Source organism: Cariama cristata, unplaced genomic scaffold (assembly GCF_000690535.1).
Source record: "Cariama cristata isolate BGI_N322 unplaced genomic scaffold, ASM69053v1 scaffold5046, whole genome shotgun sequence".
In the NCBI taxonomy this organism is placed as follows: domain Eukaryota; kingdom Metazoa; phylum Chordata; class Aves; order Cariamiformes; family Cariamidae; genus Cariama; species Cariama cristata.
In genome coordinates, this window is record NW_009622548.1 from 53338 (window position 1) to 69092 (window position 15755).

Sequence of the window (15755 nt, forward strand, 5' to 3'; positions counted from 1 at the left end):
CCCCTCGCCCCTGCTCCACCCCGGCCCCGCGTTTCCCGCCGGAGGGCCCGCGGCCCTCCCGCCTCCCCGGCGCCACCTGGCGGTGACACTCGGACACAGCAGGCCGCCCCACCGCCCCACGCCTTTTCATACATCGGCACCTTCTGCGCTATTCTAAACATCAGGAGGCGGGGAAAGAACTAAAAAAAGGATCACACGATCATGTGCGATTAGGATCAATATCCTATGAAATGGGTAAAACGTACGTGTCTTTCGTGAGAGCAAGCGATACTGGTTTTCCTCACCACCACTGCCTGCCTTACGCCCTTTGAACGTCCAGATTAAAATACCCCTTACGCTACGTTCACAGAGAAACATAAAGAGAAAATTGTACCAAGTGCTGCAAGGACGTGACCTTACTGCTGAGCTAATGCTGCTCCTGGGTAGTGTAAAAAACCAGCCACAGACCTGTTCATCTACATAAGCATAACCATCATTAAGATGGACACAGTACTTCTGTTAACATCAAAAAAATCCAGGTGGAAGAAAAGTTACTGAAAACAGCGCAGAAGCATACAGATTAACCATCCGCAATTAATGCTCCTCTTCTAAGCACAAACACAACCTAACTCAGTACTAAGCCAGCACCATGTCCCCTTGCTACAAAAGATGTCATTCAAACTCAGACTGGCAAGACTGACGGCAGCGATGGATGCCAAGCGCCTACGTAGCCCTCACGTAGAGGGGTCCAGGTCAAGGTGAATTAACGACTTTCCCTTCTGGAAACCAGAATTTCTAGGTGTATCCAGACAAGGTAGAACTGTAAGGGACATACCTTACCTTACCTGCTCAAAAGGAAGAACAGCAGGTTGATCCAGTGAGTTTAATCAAGCATGTTCACAAGCAATCTGAATTTTAATAACAAAAGAGATGCTACCAACACTTAGACTCTGGCAACCACAGCTTACCCCATATGAGATGGATTTACAGAAAAGATTTAAAGTCTCAAATCAAGATTAAGCCACATTAGGACACTCAAAATTCAGCAAGTTTTACCTTTTCCCTTACAAATTTCGTGGGGCCAAAATGAAAAATAACATGCATCTTCCCAGGCTTGTCCCTCCCTCTTCTATATCCCCATCCATGCATCCTAACTCCAAAAAATGCCCTCTTTATTTCATGTAGTCTTTGGATACGGGTACAGGGCTTACATTTAGAAGTCTAGGTCTCCCTCTTAGCAGCCTAGTATCAACAAGAAACTTTTTCTTCATTGTAATTGATATGACTTTATGAACAGGAGGAGAGTTTGTGATATTTACTAGTATCAAAGAATTTAATTCATCTGTTTCATACCAATTTTTCACTCCCTCCTCTTCATCCAAGACACATTTGACATGTAAGGTAGTATGAGTAAAGGCTAACGTGTGGGTAACACGAGAGGCCCAGTGAAAAGAAAGTTTATTTCCATTCCAGTTCTAAATGCATTCCTGTGTCTCCCCATCTCTGCACAGCTCAGTCCCATGCACCCCATCTTATTTCTTAGCCACCGACTCCCTCGCTCACCAGGTTCATGCACTTACGTATTCTGACAGCCTCTGCAATACAGCCAGACCCTCAGGCTTTCTTTTTAATCTGACTTCAATGAGATACCAATTCCCGCGTAGCGAGATTTCCCAACTTATATTGCTTTGTATGACCCCTGCTGCACTACCCTTCCAGAGATCACAATTTTGCATACTTAAAATTGTATAACTTTCCTACCACGGTATTTCATCTATAAAAATGCATCTGACGCTAAGCTCCATGGAAAAGTAAAGTATCAGTTTGGTATCACCTTCCTCGTGGTGGTGAGGGTGTGGAAGCAGTGGCTAAGAATCTGAAAGACTGCCAACACACAAAGTAAAATGCGCCAAGGTGCAGAGTGAAGTGTTTAGGTGGGGGGTTTTGTGTGTGGGTTTTTTTGTTGTTGTTTGGGTTTTCTTTTCTTTTTTTTTTTTCTTCTTCTTGGAAAACAGCTGAGTCTACATTGTAGAAATTGGCAGAAATAAAGCGTTTATGTTAAAAATTCACCAGAGGACTGAAGTTGAGCTCCAGGGAAACATCAGATGTAGCACACACTTGCATAGGTGATGCTTGCAAAAACACGGGAAGCAAACCCGTATTTTGGTTTAAGAAAAAAAAAAAAAAAAGGATGCACATTTAAGAATTCTGGCCTAATAATTTATTGCAACACATACAATATATCAAAACAAGGAAGAATGCTGCTGTTAATGAGTATTCACAGAAGTTCACCAGTAGAACACGTAGATGCCAAGTTCTCCATTCCTGAGGCTCTGCATTTCTGTGTTCCAGAAATGTAACTTTATAAAAATTTTATAACAAATGTTTTTAGTTGTCATAGGTGCAAATACAATCTTGAAGAAATTAGCAGGATATAGTCTTCACAAATGTGGAAAGAGAGTGAAACAGCAGCTTTCAGAGAGAGTAACACAACAATTCTCCTTGACAGAAATGTAACAGGGATCACCCGGTTGCCAGCATTATCTCCTTTGTGACCACTCCGGCAAAAAGCTTGTAGTAAATAGATCTTTTTGCATTTCAAACCAGCCTCCTTTGCACTTGCATGAGGATGCTGCAGTGTTTCACCAATGCACTGCTATTTCAAGAATATTTTCCCTGGGGATGCATCATACTCCTCCTCACAGACTACAGACTGGACTACAGACCTCAGCTCCGTCCCTTGCGAAGGGCTACTCTCATGCAAGTGCCAACCTTCAGCCTACCTCCCTTCAGCAGGGAGGGAAATGCACACCAAGAAGAAAGATCAACAGATGGAGAACTTGGAGAAGGTACCACAAATGCCCTGAGGCATTGCCACAACATTTCTGAACTGAAATATTCTACTGACCTGCCCTATGGAAAAGAAAAAAACAAAACAAAACAAAACAAAATCCAACTCCTCACTAGATTGTGATTTCTTTTTTTTTTTGGCACATAAAGTGAATTTTATCAGATCTAATCACTAACCCCAGCAACCACACAGTCCTAATGCATGACCTTCCACCATTCTCTCATTTGAATGCCCTAACCAGAAACACACAAGAAGTTACGCATCCCTCTGATCCACTTACTACAGAACAAGTTATTTCAGAAATGGCTCCTGAATTTGCCTTTCTGTATTTGAAATCTGTAATTATTTTTACCAAAATGATTAAGTAATTTAAAGATTATAACTAAGATTAAGCATACTTAACAACAAAGACTGCTATAAAACTTTTCTGGTCTTCTCAGGAATCAAATACAGAGCAAATAACTACTAACCTGAAACTTTGTTATATCAAGTTTTGACTGAAAGTATTTCTGCACAAGGTATCAACTCCTGAAAAATAAGACTGTATGATAGAAACAGATGCTTGTAGCTTGTAAGTTAGAAGACTAAGTCTAAACAAGGGATAACTAAGGACAGAAAGTTACAAGCATTTAGTTAGAAACATGGTACGGATTTAATTTTAAAAGTTGTCAGTCGTATGTTAATATCCCACAACACATTCTATAATTTTCAAGAGTTTTATTTCACTAAAGAATTACTTTTATGTCATTGCACCCTACAAATCTGACAAATTATCTGTTATAATTCTGTCCCTGAGAGCATATGATATTCATTTTTGGGGAAAGTTTGTGTAAAATCCCTTTGTGTGTACATGCTACCTAATATAAAAGTTCTTCTTCCATAAGAACTACGTTTTCCCTGTTTCTGCATAGCTCTCCACATTTCTGCAAAAGACCCAAGTTATATGGATTCAAGAACTTGACTTTATCATGCTGGGTAGTAACATCTCTTAATCTAAAAAGTTCACCCATTGACTGAATTCCAGGAGCAACTTAATCCTGGTCGGGTCAAAACAGCAGTAGACTTTCCTAGGAACCATCTTCTGGGCAGCTCTTTATCCTACTATGAGAGAGTTTACCATCTTTTGTTCACGAGACACATGAGTTAAAGCTTCTACATTTCTAAGTACTTTGTGCAGAAACACAACTTTCTACATTTTTTAATACTTTGTACCTCTCAAGTAATACAAAACACCTTCTGGCCAGATACTCCACTGTTACATACAAGCCTCTCCACATGTTTGCAATCTCTAGACTTCCTCACTGAAATATGTTCTACCTGGGACTACCGCTTCTTTCATTTTTTTGTATAACAACTACAGCAAGTCCACTCAGAAGTGTAAGTCATACTAGCAAACCAAAGATTCGCTAAGCATCAGTTCTAGCCTAGGCACAAGCTTAGCACAAATTTATATGTGAACACAAGGATCAACATTTTGAATTAGTCCTGGAAGTGAATAACAAATCTCGACAACTAACAAAAGCTAGTATGATTTCTATCATTATATCCTTCTCCATTTTGTGGCTTACTACTACAGGTCAGCCAAAACACCCCAGTAAGTGGTAATTATTCATGTCCGCAGTGAAGCCAATCCATTCTCTTCCACAGTGTTCCCTCTCAGTAAGAGACCATCAGCTCTGGAATCCGCTTCCATGGACAACCCTGGGCTTGTGCACCTGTGTCTGTGCTTCTCAGTAACCCACATACACACGACAGAGAAAAGTCTCGGGGGCAGCTGTGGTTCAGGAACAGTCTTCACTTAAAATTACTAGGTTTTCACCCGATAACTGCACTCCAATCAAAATGACACACGTGCTATATGACTCCTATCAGCAGGTAAGTTCTATAGAGTAACCCAAAATTAACGGCAGCGCTAAGTTTGCTTGTGGCAAACAAAACCAAAGCGCAATGCAAAGAACGATCTAAGTAAATGTCATGAACACTGGCCGCATCTAGTGACCTTGCTGTTCTTTGCAAAGCCTATGTAACAAGTCCTCCTCAGCCAAAAAGGAGGTGCGGGGTTCTGGGCAACAGCAGAGAAGCCTTCTGGACCTCTCCCAAACTCTTAAATAAAAAACAGCAACAAACCCCCCCCAAAAATAAAAGCTCACTTGTTTTGCAAAAGAACTTAAAAGTGACTGTTTAGCTTTAAATAAAAGCACTATGAACATGACTCTACATTTTGTCTTTTCTGTAATCAAAAGCTGTAAAGCAGTGCCATCTGAAGCAACTATAGCACTGAATCGTTTGCATAGCGCTTCCAATTAAAATCTGGACGATAAAGATGCCCCATGGTCCAAGAGGAGCTGTGAGGATTCACAGCTATCATTTGGGAATCACCGACCCACAAAAAGATTTTGTTTGAGGCTTGAGAAAAACCAAGAAGACCTGCAACTGGCTGATGCCAACTTCTGCATGCAAGTTCCTTCACAGCTTGAATAATTGACACCGGCTGAACAAAGCAACAAGTCACTTAGAATATTTACTCTGCCTCTCTTTAGGGTGGTCATACAAATAATAAAAGGTTACAGCTATGTTTTTCCTTTCCAGGGTTTCCATTTACTTCAGTTTTTTGGAGGTCACCATTCAAAAAGTCTGCAGGTTTTTTGATCTCATTGGCAACTACATTATTAAGTATGATCACATGTTTTCAAAAATCTGGATTCAGATATGAAAATTATTTGCAGCTGCAAAAGGCCATTATCAAAACTGGCTGACTACTTCAAGATATTTTGCTCTCTTCTTTCTGCATATATTTTATCAAATTTAATCCGAGGATGAATATTGGTTACTTGTCAGTATTATGATCAGCAAGTTGGCCAGTTTCATTGTTGATATATTTTATGATATCGTTTTATTAAAAAAAATACAGGTGACCTACTAAGAAGGTATATGGCATATTTTTGTTCTTAGTTGAAGTAAATATGAAAAGGCAGGCAAGACAGTTGAACTCAAGGCCTACATCAGCAAGTTTCCTCATGAGACCATTCTACTAAATTCTCCCAGTGGAGACAAAAGATACTTTCTGTTTCCCAGCCAGCTTATAGCAGTTCCACAAAACAGGACAAACCCTGCTCTGGAAAAGGGATGTTTTTGCCCATAAAACTCAGCCTACACTAGGGCTTTGCTGGAACACTTAAGTCAGCCAGGGTGTGACACAAACATATTCATGCAGTAAACAGAGCTTTCAAGCAGCAGGGATAAGCTTCCAAAATAAACCCTCAAAGGGGTCTATAGCCCTAATCTTTGCTCAACAGGCACGGTGTACATTTCTAATGAAGAAAACTAAACCATTAAAAAGCACCATGCTATACGAAGTTCTATAGAAGAATTATTAAGAGGCAATATTGCAAAGCACAGCAGCAAATGACCCTTTTTGATGCAGAAGAAAGGCAGAAAATAGTTTTAAAGACTAATTCAACTCCACTGAGGTGTTATTGACTTAAAAATCCAAAAGGAATTGACCCTAAAAGTGAAAATAAGAGCATGTGGCTAAGCTAGGGATACTAGACAGGTGTTAGAGATATATATATCAGAACTGGATGGCAATGAGGCATTCCTCAAAAAGATGAAACCAACAAGGCTGAATTCAATTTCTTCTTAGTTTATATTTCCCCTACCCTCCAAGGGTTAACTGTAAGTAGAGAGCAAGGAACAGGACCAGGAAAAGAACAGGCCTATCATTTAATCCTCACTCATTTAGTAAGCCATAATATATTAAACAGTTTAAGAGAACATTAGAAATAGTGCATGAGTGGACAATATAGACAGCAGCTATACCAAATGTGAGTTAAAAACTTCAGTTGTGCCGATAGGAAATATCAAAACCCCTCAGAAATAAGAAAGTACAGATTAGTAAGAAATCAACCAAAATTTTCCTTAGTCGAGGTCAGAAAGCCAGCTTCCTCATCAGTAGCTAACACAGAATGAGATAACCTTACATGAAAAATGAGAAAACTGTCTAACAAACAGGTGGGCTTATCTTACACAGGCTAAGATTATTTACCTTATACAGCTTAAGATAATTTTATGTTGGCGGCGAGATGAAAAGAAAGGATTTCGGTCTGAGACATCATTGCTTTCACACTGAGCTTCTCATCTGTGTACCTAATCTCCTATTACAGTCCATGGAGGCCCTGTTCCATTCACAGGATCTCTGCCTGGACACAGGTGCCTACTGCCACTGGAGATGCCCTCAGGTTTCCTACCACTTCCAGTTGCTGGCCTGGAAGGGCACAGACCCCCAAAGGTCCTGTGTGATATCTGCCATGCCACGCAAATACCCTGGCACATCAAATGGCACATGCTGCCTATCAACTCTCCATCCCCTGTAAGTTGGGGACAAGCCCCTCGCTCACATGGAGACACACATGATGGAGACAGTACCTTTCGGGGGCAATCTGGAGTCGGGTCTTGCCCTTCATCTCTGAACTTAGGTAAAACTGGTATGGCATTCTTCTTTCAGTGACCACCTGCTACTGATCCTAGCACTTTTGTATAAATATTTGTCCTATTTTTTCTTTTAAGTTTTGTTTTCTCTCTTTTTATCCTTTTTAACCATGGATTTCATATTACTTTCACATATTATTTCTTCATGCCGTAATTGCATTGCATTGTTTTCTGTTCACACACAGTCTTACTCATTTATGATTTTAGGCAAACTTTTGATTGCATACAACTTTGAGAGCACCATTTCTACAGGGAAGATTCCCTGAAGTCTTATTTCCTGTTTAAAGGGATTAACATGTAAAATAATGTTTAGACAAAATGGATAAATTTGCATTAGCCAGACTCAAACAATCCAGATCTGACGTATAGCTGACTACCAAAATCTCCTGGGTAATGCAGAAAGGAAAAAGGCAAACATAGTTGCTATCTACAAAAAAAGGAAAGGACAGGGGTTACAGATGAAACAGCCTAACCTGAAAACCTTCCAGGATAAATTATTCTGTAAGTGCAGAAGCATACAAAACAGTTGAAACAAGTTTGCCATGAACGCACAATATCAAACCAAAATATTTTTCTTTTCTGTCAAGATAGACAAGCCTGGAATATTAGAGGAATGCAACAACTGGGATATAGCTTGACCTTTATGTGGCCTTCTACTTTGTCCTACCTGATGTTCCTCAAAATCTAACCATGGAAATATCATTTAGATTAAATCACCCATAGAGATGGTTGCAGAACCAGGTTCATGTGAACCTGAGCATCATTACAGGTGTTCCACAAAGTTTTGTGCTGGGTCCATTATCTACCAGTAATTTCATTAATGAGGTCAATGATTTCCAAAAAGCCACAAAACAACAAAACACTTTCAAACTAAAATTGTAACCGGGGAGGGGATGCAAGCATTTAGAATCCTAAATGGCCTCAATAAACCTGAGAAAGGGTCTGAAATCAACCTGAAATCAATAAAAGGTGTGTAAAAGTACTCTATCATGGAAGAAAAAAGAAATGTACAGTTACAAAACAAGTCCATCTGGTTAAGCAGCTGCGGAGCAGAAAAGGATCTACTGGGACCACAGACTGAACAACAGTTGGCAGGCTAGACAAAAACATACCAAGATCTGTCTGGAGCATGGAAGTCCATACTGCCCAGTATTCAGAGCCTCAGACAGGGCGGCATAACCAGTATGGGGCATCACACTTTAAAAATTATGTATCAAGTCAGAAAGACTTCAGAAAAGACAGACAAGCAGATAAAACATTCAGAAAAAAAAATATTATGCCAAACCATTCAAATCTGTGGTGTCCACCTACACCACTACAAAGCCACCAGTTCAACTGAAGAAAACCCTCACATTCACTTCCAACCTAGATACAAAAAGGATGAAAACTGTAACCCATACAGAAATCCATTGCCTGTTACAAGAAGCAGTAGCTTACAAACCCTAAGATTTTCCTCTTAAACCTCTCAAACAGGCTTTCTGAGCTAACCTCTGGAACACATCTCCTTACACTCCTAATTCTTCCCTTGCTAGATGTACCTGCCAGTACAGGATCTCATGTCTGAAGTCCAGCAGACCGCCTACATCTCCCAGAACAACGTAAGCTTTTATCAGCATGTTTCTGTGAGGGAAGTTGTATTTCTGCTAGGAGATTTTGTCAGTCTTGTGGGTTGGGGAGGAAGAGAGAGGGAGGACTTGTGCTTGCGTGTGATTTTGTGGTTGCTTATATACATAGCTGTAGCTGAGAGAGGTACACCAGCATCTCCCTGAAGAAGTGATCATGGCTGTGGTCAGGCAAACAGCAGAAGTGGTTGTAAATTGCTTTCAGCAGGTGTTCAAGCTACGGGCTTCAAATCGCCTCCCACTGAGGGGTGATGCTCAGATGATCCCCTTCTGTTAGTTTTGCTGCCAGGGTGGCAACATCCAGCTGATAGGAATTAACAAACACCTGGGTAAGAGCAAAAGCAAAGGCTCCTATCTCAAACTGCCATGTTATAGCCACCTGGGGCCTAGGCTTCACCTCCAGGCAGGCATCATCATTACTTCCAAGACATGGAAAAGAGCAAATGCAAATCTGTCCGTGACAGTGAAGCTTAGGCAAGATTCCCACAGCACACCACTCCTAGCACCCCACTGTTACAAAGCGGGTGTTTGGATCACTAGTTGTTATAAACAGAAGGAAAAAAAGACTCATAGAAATACAGCAATGTTCACAGGAACACAATGTGGAACAATAACATAGCCATCTTTGAAGTTTAGGAGGGAGAGACCAAGCCAGAGAGTCACCTAATTAAATGAAAACATCTGTGTCTAATCAAGTATCTAAACCTGCGCTAGCTGACATGTGCTCTCTTTACTGGCAACGGAGATGTTGTCAACTGAACCTCAGGAGAAATTCATCTCACCCTAATGCAGATGGACAAAATGGACTCAGAGGAACTGCACTCCAGAAGCAGCTACTTCTTTTTAGATTATGAAGGGAGCGTGGGGTAAAAGGATTTGGTTTAGATATGTAAAAGTTAAGTGAAATCCCACCCTACATGTGTAATGACAAAATTAATGAAGAACATAGAAACTGAAAGAGAAAGGAAAAGCTAACAATATTAGAAAAGAAATCAGGAGCTCAGTAAAATTGATTAATAAAATAGTAAGGTGAGGATCTATCAGCTAGAACTCAGCAGAATTATCTTTCACCTGACAATGCTGATTTGATTAAAAAATACTTACATTTTCAAAGAGTTTGTTAGTCCTGGCAAGGTCTACAAAATTAATCTAAGTGCCCAGCTTAGAGGAAAATCATATGATAAAACAAAAATTGAGAAGTTAATTGAAACTTCCATAGTCTTCTCATTGTCTATTTTTAATTATTAGAATTTAGATTATTACAAGTAAAAGAAAGAACAAAATATGAGGTCAAATGACATTATTTTGTGAAGTGTTGAAAGAGAAGGTAAATGGAAAACTGGCTTCTTTGAGCAATAATATACTGGTTTAAGCAAATACTCCCTTCTACATTTCATGGTATGTACTGAAATAGGGTTATTGAGTTGTTTTGTACACGTATAGTAAATGCTTCACAGAATACTTCAATTTAATTTTTAGCTGCAACTGATGATAATTGAGCACCATAAAACTAAGAAAAGATATTAATGAATACTTTACGAAATTGATGTCAAACTGCAACATAATAAATGTAACTTGCTGTGGGCACTATTTAGAGCCAAAGACAGCTGGGGTTTTTTGTTGGATTTGATAAATACATACAAGTTTGCAAAAATGCACATTTTGTCAAACTTACCACTGGTGACTCTCGGCACTCCTGGCATCCAGCTGAACAGCCTTTTCAGCTTTAATTTTTCCTGTAAACAGAATACAACATATTAAAGGATTTATTGTACTCTTCCACATTTTAGGCAACTCCCAAGAACGAAGCAACCTGATCCACTCTAGCTGCAAAGAAGAAATTGCTTCCTGCCCTTGTAAACATTTAGATGGGCAACGTAACATCCTGGCTTTACATCATTTGCATACCCATACATACATCTATAAATATGTGCATACATATATATGGGTGCAATTTAAGTATTTTCTCTTAAAATCCAATTCAGACGCAGCTAAATCAGGGAAGGATGGGACTGGACTGCCAAAGGAGGCTGTGCTGTCTGTAAGACTGAAGACCATTAAAAGCAGGTTAGAGAAGCACCTGTCAGAAGAACCAGCAAAGCTGTTTCCTGCCTTGGGTACAGGAATGAATTAGCTGAAGTTCCTTTTCAGCACAAAGACTTCCATTAAGTTCCACTTTTAACTGAATAAAGATGACAGTAGGTGATTTGATCAAACCCACGCTCCCAGTAAAAAGTTCAGATGAGATGCTTGCTGTTTGCAAAGTCTCAGCTGCAACCAATTAAGCCACACTGACATTTCTGTATTGCAAGTTAACTTCATAAAAACAAAGAACAGCACACACAGTCGTCCAATCCAGTGGAACGAAAAAACACACGAAACTACTGCCAGCTCCCCCGCAGTCTCAATCCCTCTGCACCACTTCCAAAAACTGAGATGAAAAAGACTGCCGCCACCCACTGCTTCATGAGAATGAGCCAAACTAGGCTGGTTGCTCAACACCTAAGACCCAATTTCACTCCATCATTCTCCATCTCTCCCCGTCTTTTGTTATGCCATTATCTTCCATCAGCTGAGGCTATACGTAGTCACTGGTAAAAGCAAAGGATCCAACAACAGAGTTTACTGTTGTAATTTAGTTTGTGTCATAATCCTCATTGCACTGTCATTTCCATACAAAGAAGCCAAGTTGCTACTAAAGCAAAGAGAGTTATCAATGAAGTAGGCAAGAGTGCAAGTCTTCATGAGTATTTAGACGACAAAAGGCTTGGGATAAGGACCTTGGACAAGCTGAGGTTGGCTATGGAACATGTAATGACCTCACAAAAGCATGACATGGCCTTTAAAGACAACAAAGGACAGCCAAAACCGCTTTGTCAGTGATGTTGTCACTGCTGACAGAACAAAAAGTAGAAAACAGGAAAAGAGTCACAAAAGACAAAACAACCCAAACTTGGAATACACTTATAAAACCCGAATTTGGTGGAGCAAAAAAAGGGAGAAGCAATGGAAAAACAAAGGAGAGAGAGGAATTTCCCAATATAGGTAAAAAGATTATTGTAAGAACAATGTGTTGACTGGAGGAGAGCGACACAGAGAGAAAAGACGTAGGTTTTATTGTAATAAAGAGAAGAAGGCCCAAAACAGGAAGGTAAATGTGAACTGTACCTCTAGCCAATATGCACCCAGACAGTGAAAGAAATGGCAATGCTTTTAAAAGCAACAAGGCAAAAGTGCTGTGAAGAGGAAAATCAGAACCTTGTTGAGGTTAAGCTGTCAAACAGGACACATGGGGAGAGATGCCTGGAAGCATCAATTGTAACACATGACTTCTGTTTCTGGTCAACAGTTTTTCCAGGTTCACCAAGTTTTATCCCCACCATCACCATCAAAGAGGCTGCTCATATGGAGGAGTGCTCCTTTGCCACAGGAGAGCAGAAAAACCAATCTTGACTTTGCCTTGGCATTTATTTGTTCCTCTCACTCTCCAAAAGATGTAGTTAAGAAATTGTGCTGACAGCATCTGCCTTTTTTCACATTCTGTGTATCTATCTGATTCTCAACAAAACACAGGATTTCAAGGCAACATCCAGAGCCAACAGCCTTCAATTATGACCCACAGTACTTCTTCATCAATTTTGGATCTCTCCAATGAGGAAAGAATGGACTGAGGTTGTACTCTGTGGCAATTTATTGCACAAAATATTCAGTACAAATATTCCCAATTATTGGATTGGAAAACTTAACCAAAGTTCAAAGCACGTTTCACCACATTCAGATGGCATTCTACATAAACATTTTTCCTCTGCTTACCATCAGTAACATATTTCCTCTTCTCCTCAGCATCGGTAGTCATCTCAAACAGATCTCCATAAGCGCGTGCAAGTCTCCAAAGAAAGTCCACACAGTTTTCATACTGAAAGCAGAGGACAGCTGGGTAAACGGATCAGAATGTGATTTAAACAGTTTCCTTTCATAATGCTTAAAGCAGGTTATCAGAACATGGCATAAATCTTTGATTATTTTGCATCTTTCTATACTACTTCTAATTTATGTGAGAACCAGAGGACCAATTTTTCATGACCAAAGGAGAATACAGCTTTTGGAAATACCCTGGGCTGTGTAAAGAGGTTATATTTCATAAATCAGTGTTGAAGTTTTTTTTAATATAAAAAATAAAAAGGTAATCCAGTAAAGCACAACAGATCACTGAAAGATGTATGTGCATTTTCTTTAGGGATGTCATAAGCACCACACTTACTCACAATTAGCATCTCATCTACCTTCCTGGGTATTTCAATATGTAAATGAAAATACAATCAGAACTAATGTTTGCCAAATCAGAAGGAACTGATAAACCGAATTAAGTGTTGCACATCAAACCACTTTGAAATTTTATCTGGAGTTACATATGTGCACAGTAAAGTCGAAGGAAATATACACAGGAAGTACACCAAAGAGGTATAAGCAGACTACAGGCTCACAGTTTGATTTCTTGAGAACACTAGCTCTAATTACTGCTTAATTCCACAGGACTTTCTCCCATAGACCGTTCTAAAACCAGCAAAAATAAGTATTATTTACACAGAAAACAGAGCCCATGATCTTTGTTGCATATAACAATACATACATCAAACAAAGCCTCAAAGTTACTGAGCCTGGAAGGGATATAAAACAATAAAACTTGTGTGCCCACTCAACATGAATATTGACGCCATCTTGAAATATTTCTTTTTCACTGTATTTTAAAAATACGAATGAAATCTCATCTTCCATTTCCGTGTGCATTTTAATGCTTGTATTAAGGAAGTCCTCAAAAGCAGTGCAAAGCATAAGTTAATAGCAACATAATCTTAAGTTTGCCCATTAATACCTTGTCATCCTTCTCAAGCAGCAGTCTGAAGCCCTCCTTTTTATCATCCTCTGAACCCTTGTGCAAATTGTCCACCTGCTGTAAAAGGTTAAGTAACTCTTCTTCTTCTCCTGATTTCACAATGGCGTCGGGTGACTTTATATATCCCTTTTCTTCCTCGGAGTCCCCTTCAGAATCAGTATGAGCTGTAAGATAACTAAAATTACAGAAAATAATAACCATCTTTTCTAAAAATATTGGTAAAACTTTGTTAAATTCAAATGCAAAAATTTCAGATCACAATTTCTTCAGTTGTCCAATCTTAAAGGAGCTTTTATTCATGGTATCAAGCTTATTATTATAAAATCTTTATCTTCAAAGGGACAGCACAATCATATTCCAAACATAACAGGCAAGCGATTGCACTGTCCTGCTGCCTAATACTGCATTTTAAAAATGCGCAGACATATTAAAAACACATGTACCCTTGTGTTCCAAATGCAGAACACTTTAAATCATTAACGCCTATTAAGACATGCTCTGTAACCCCGAACAGGCCTCTTCAACTCTTTACCTCAATTTCGCTGTTCTTTGAAACAGGAATGAGCTTACTAACCAAAATATACGTGCTATAAGAATCACTTATACAACGTTTTGTTAAACACTTGTAAGATCTAAATATAAGCAATAACACCGTTATCACTGATTTCTTTAGAACATTCTGAAGGTCAGAATACCTGAAACTGGGAAAGAGCTTATATTAATTCATTATGCTTAGTGCACAAGTACTTAGCACAAGGCAGTCAAGGACAAAGAAATATTTACGAAAGCCATACATACCACGCAGAGATAAGCAGATGGCCCTACTGTCCAAAGTGCTGAGCCCACATTAGGGTACTCCAATTTAATACAGAAGTGGCTAAATGGCATTATTTTTGAAAAGTATCTTTTCCATATGTACTAAAAATGGACAGAAAAGCCTAATCTGCATTTCCATTTTTGAAACTACTGTTCTGATAAGAAATAATAATGTAAAAGTATTAGCTGCCAGGTTCAGATATTTTTTAAATCATAACTATGAGCAGAAAAAGCATGAAATGTACCATACACATTAAGCAACTGAATAATTGAAGTAGGCCATGACAGTCAAAATAGGTAAAATCTATTTCTTTCCAAAAATATAACAAGTACAGAACATTAGCAATATAGATGGAGTATTTACATGTCATAAACACATTGACCAATGTTTGAGAAAATAGAAGAACTTAAAAAATGTCTACAGTCAGTGCCCACTTTTTTTCACCTTTGTTACCAATAGATTCTATTTCAAAGAGAAAAACAGTGGTAAGAACGCGAGGAGCAATGATCAACCAACAGGACTCAGGTGGATCACAAAGGACTGTTCAAAGTTCAAAGAACAAATGGAAACTGGGCTGGAGACTCACCACACTGTGGTTAAGCTGTCCAGTAAATCCAGGAACCTAGTACTGGATTAAAAAAACCCTGAGCTATATGGTATAAAACACCACTGTGGTATAAACTCACTTTGCTGGTTCAAAAACGGTGTTGGATTGCCTGGAAATCGGCAGACGCTGGGCCTAACCAGGTATCATCTGTTCACAACACTCAGCTTTTAGACAGATCAAATATCATCTGTTGTCTCCCTGCCAACTTAAAAAAATCAGAAGCTGACACAAACATCGTCTCATCCACCCCAGCTAATTCAATAGAAAGGTGATTATATGTCACAGACTGATCTGGATCAAATTTGTACTCTACCACCCAGCAGAGTGCATATCCATCACTATTGATAAGCAGCCTTCGAGGAAAAGTTGGGCAAAACAGATTCGTAGGTCAACTGAGGGTTGCACTGAAAACAAATGGGCAGCAAAAATAAATGAAAAAATGAAGAAATTATAAGTGAAGTGATACTCAGAAACAAGTAAGGGAAATGTTTCTTCCT

The 15755-nt window shown here is 39.3% G+C and overlaps 1 protein-coding gene across 1 annotated transcript in view; it reads right to left on the reverse strand.

Moving 5' to 3' along the window:
- RMDN2 (regulator of microtubule dynamics 2) overlaps window positions 1-15755 on the reverse strand; it is a 42125-nt gene that overhangs the window by 22890 nt on the left and 3480 nt on the right. The window contains 3 exon segments of the mRNA XM_009702362.1: window positions 10616-10676; window positions 12754-12856; window positions 13814-14009. Of these exon segments, the coding sequence (XP_009700664.1) occupies window positions 10616-10676; window positions 12754-12856; window positions 13814-14009 (360 nt within the window).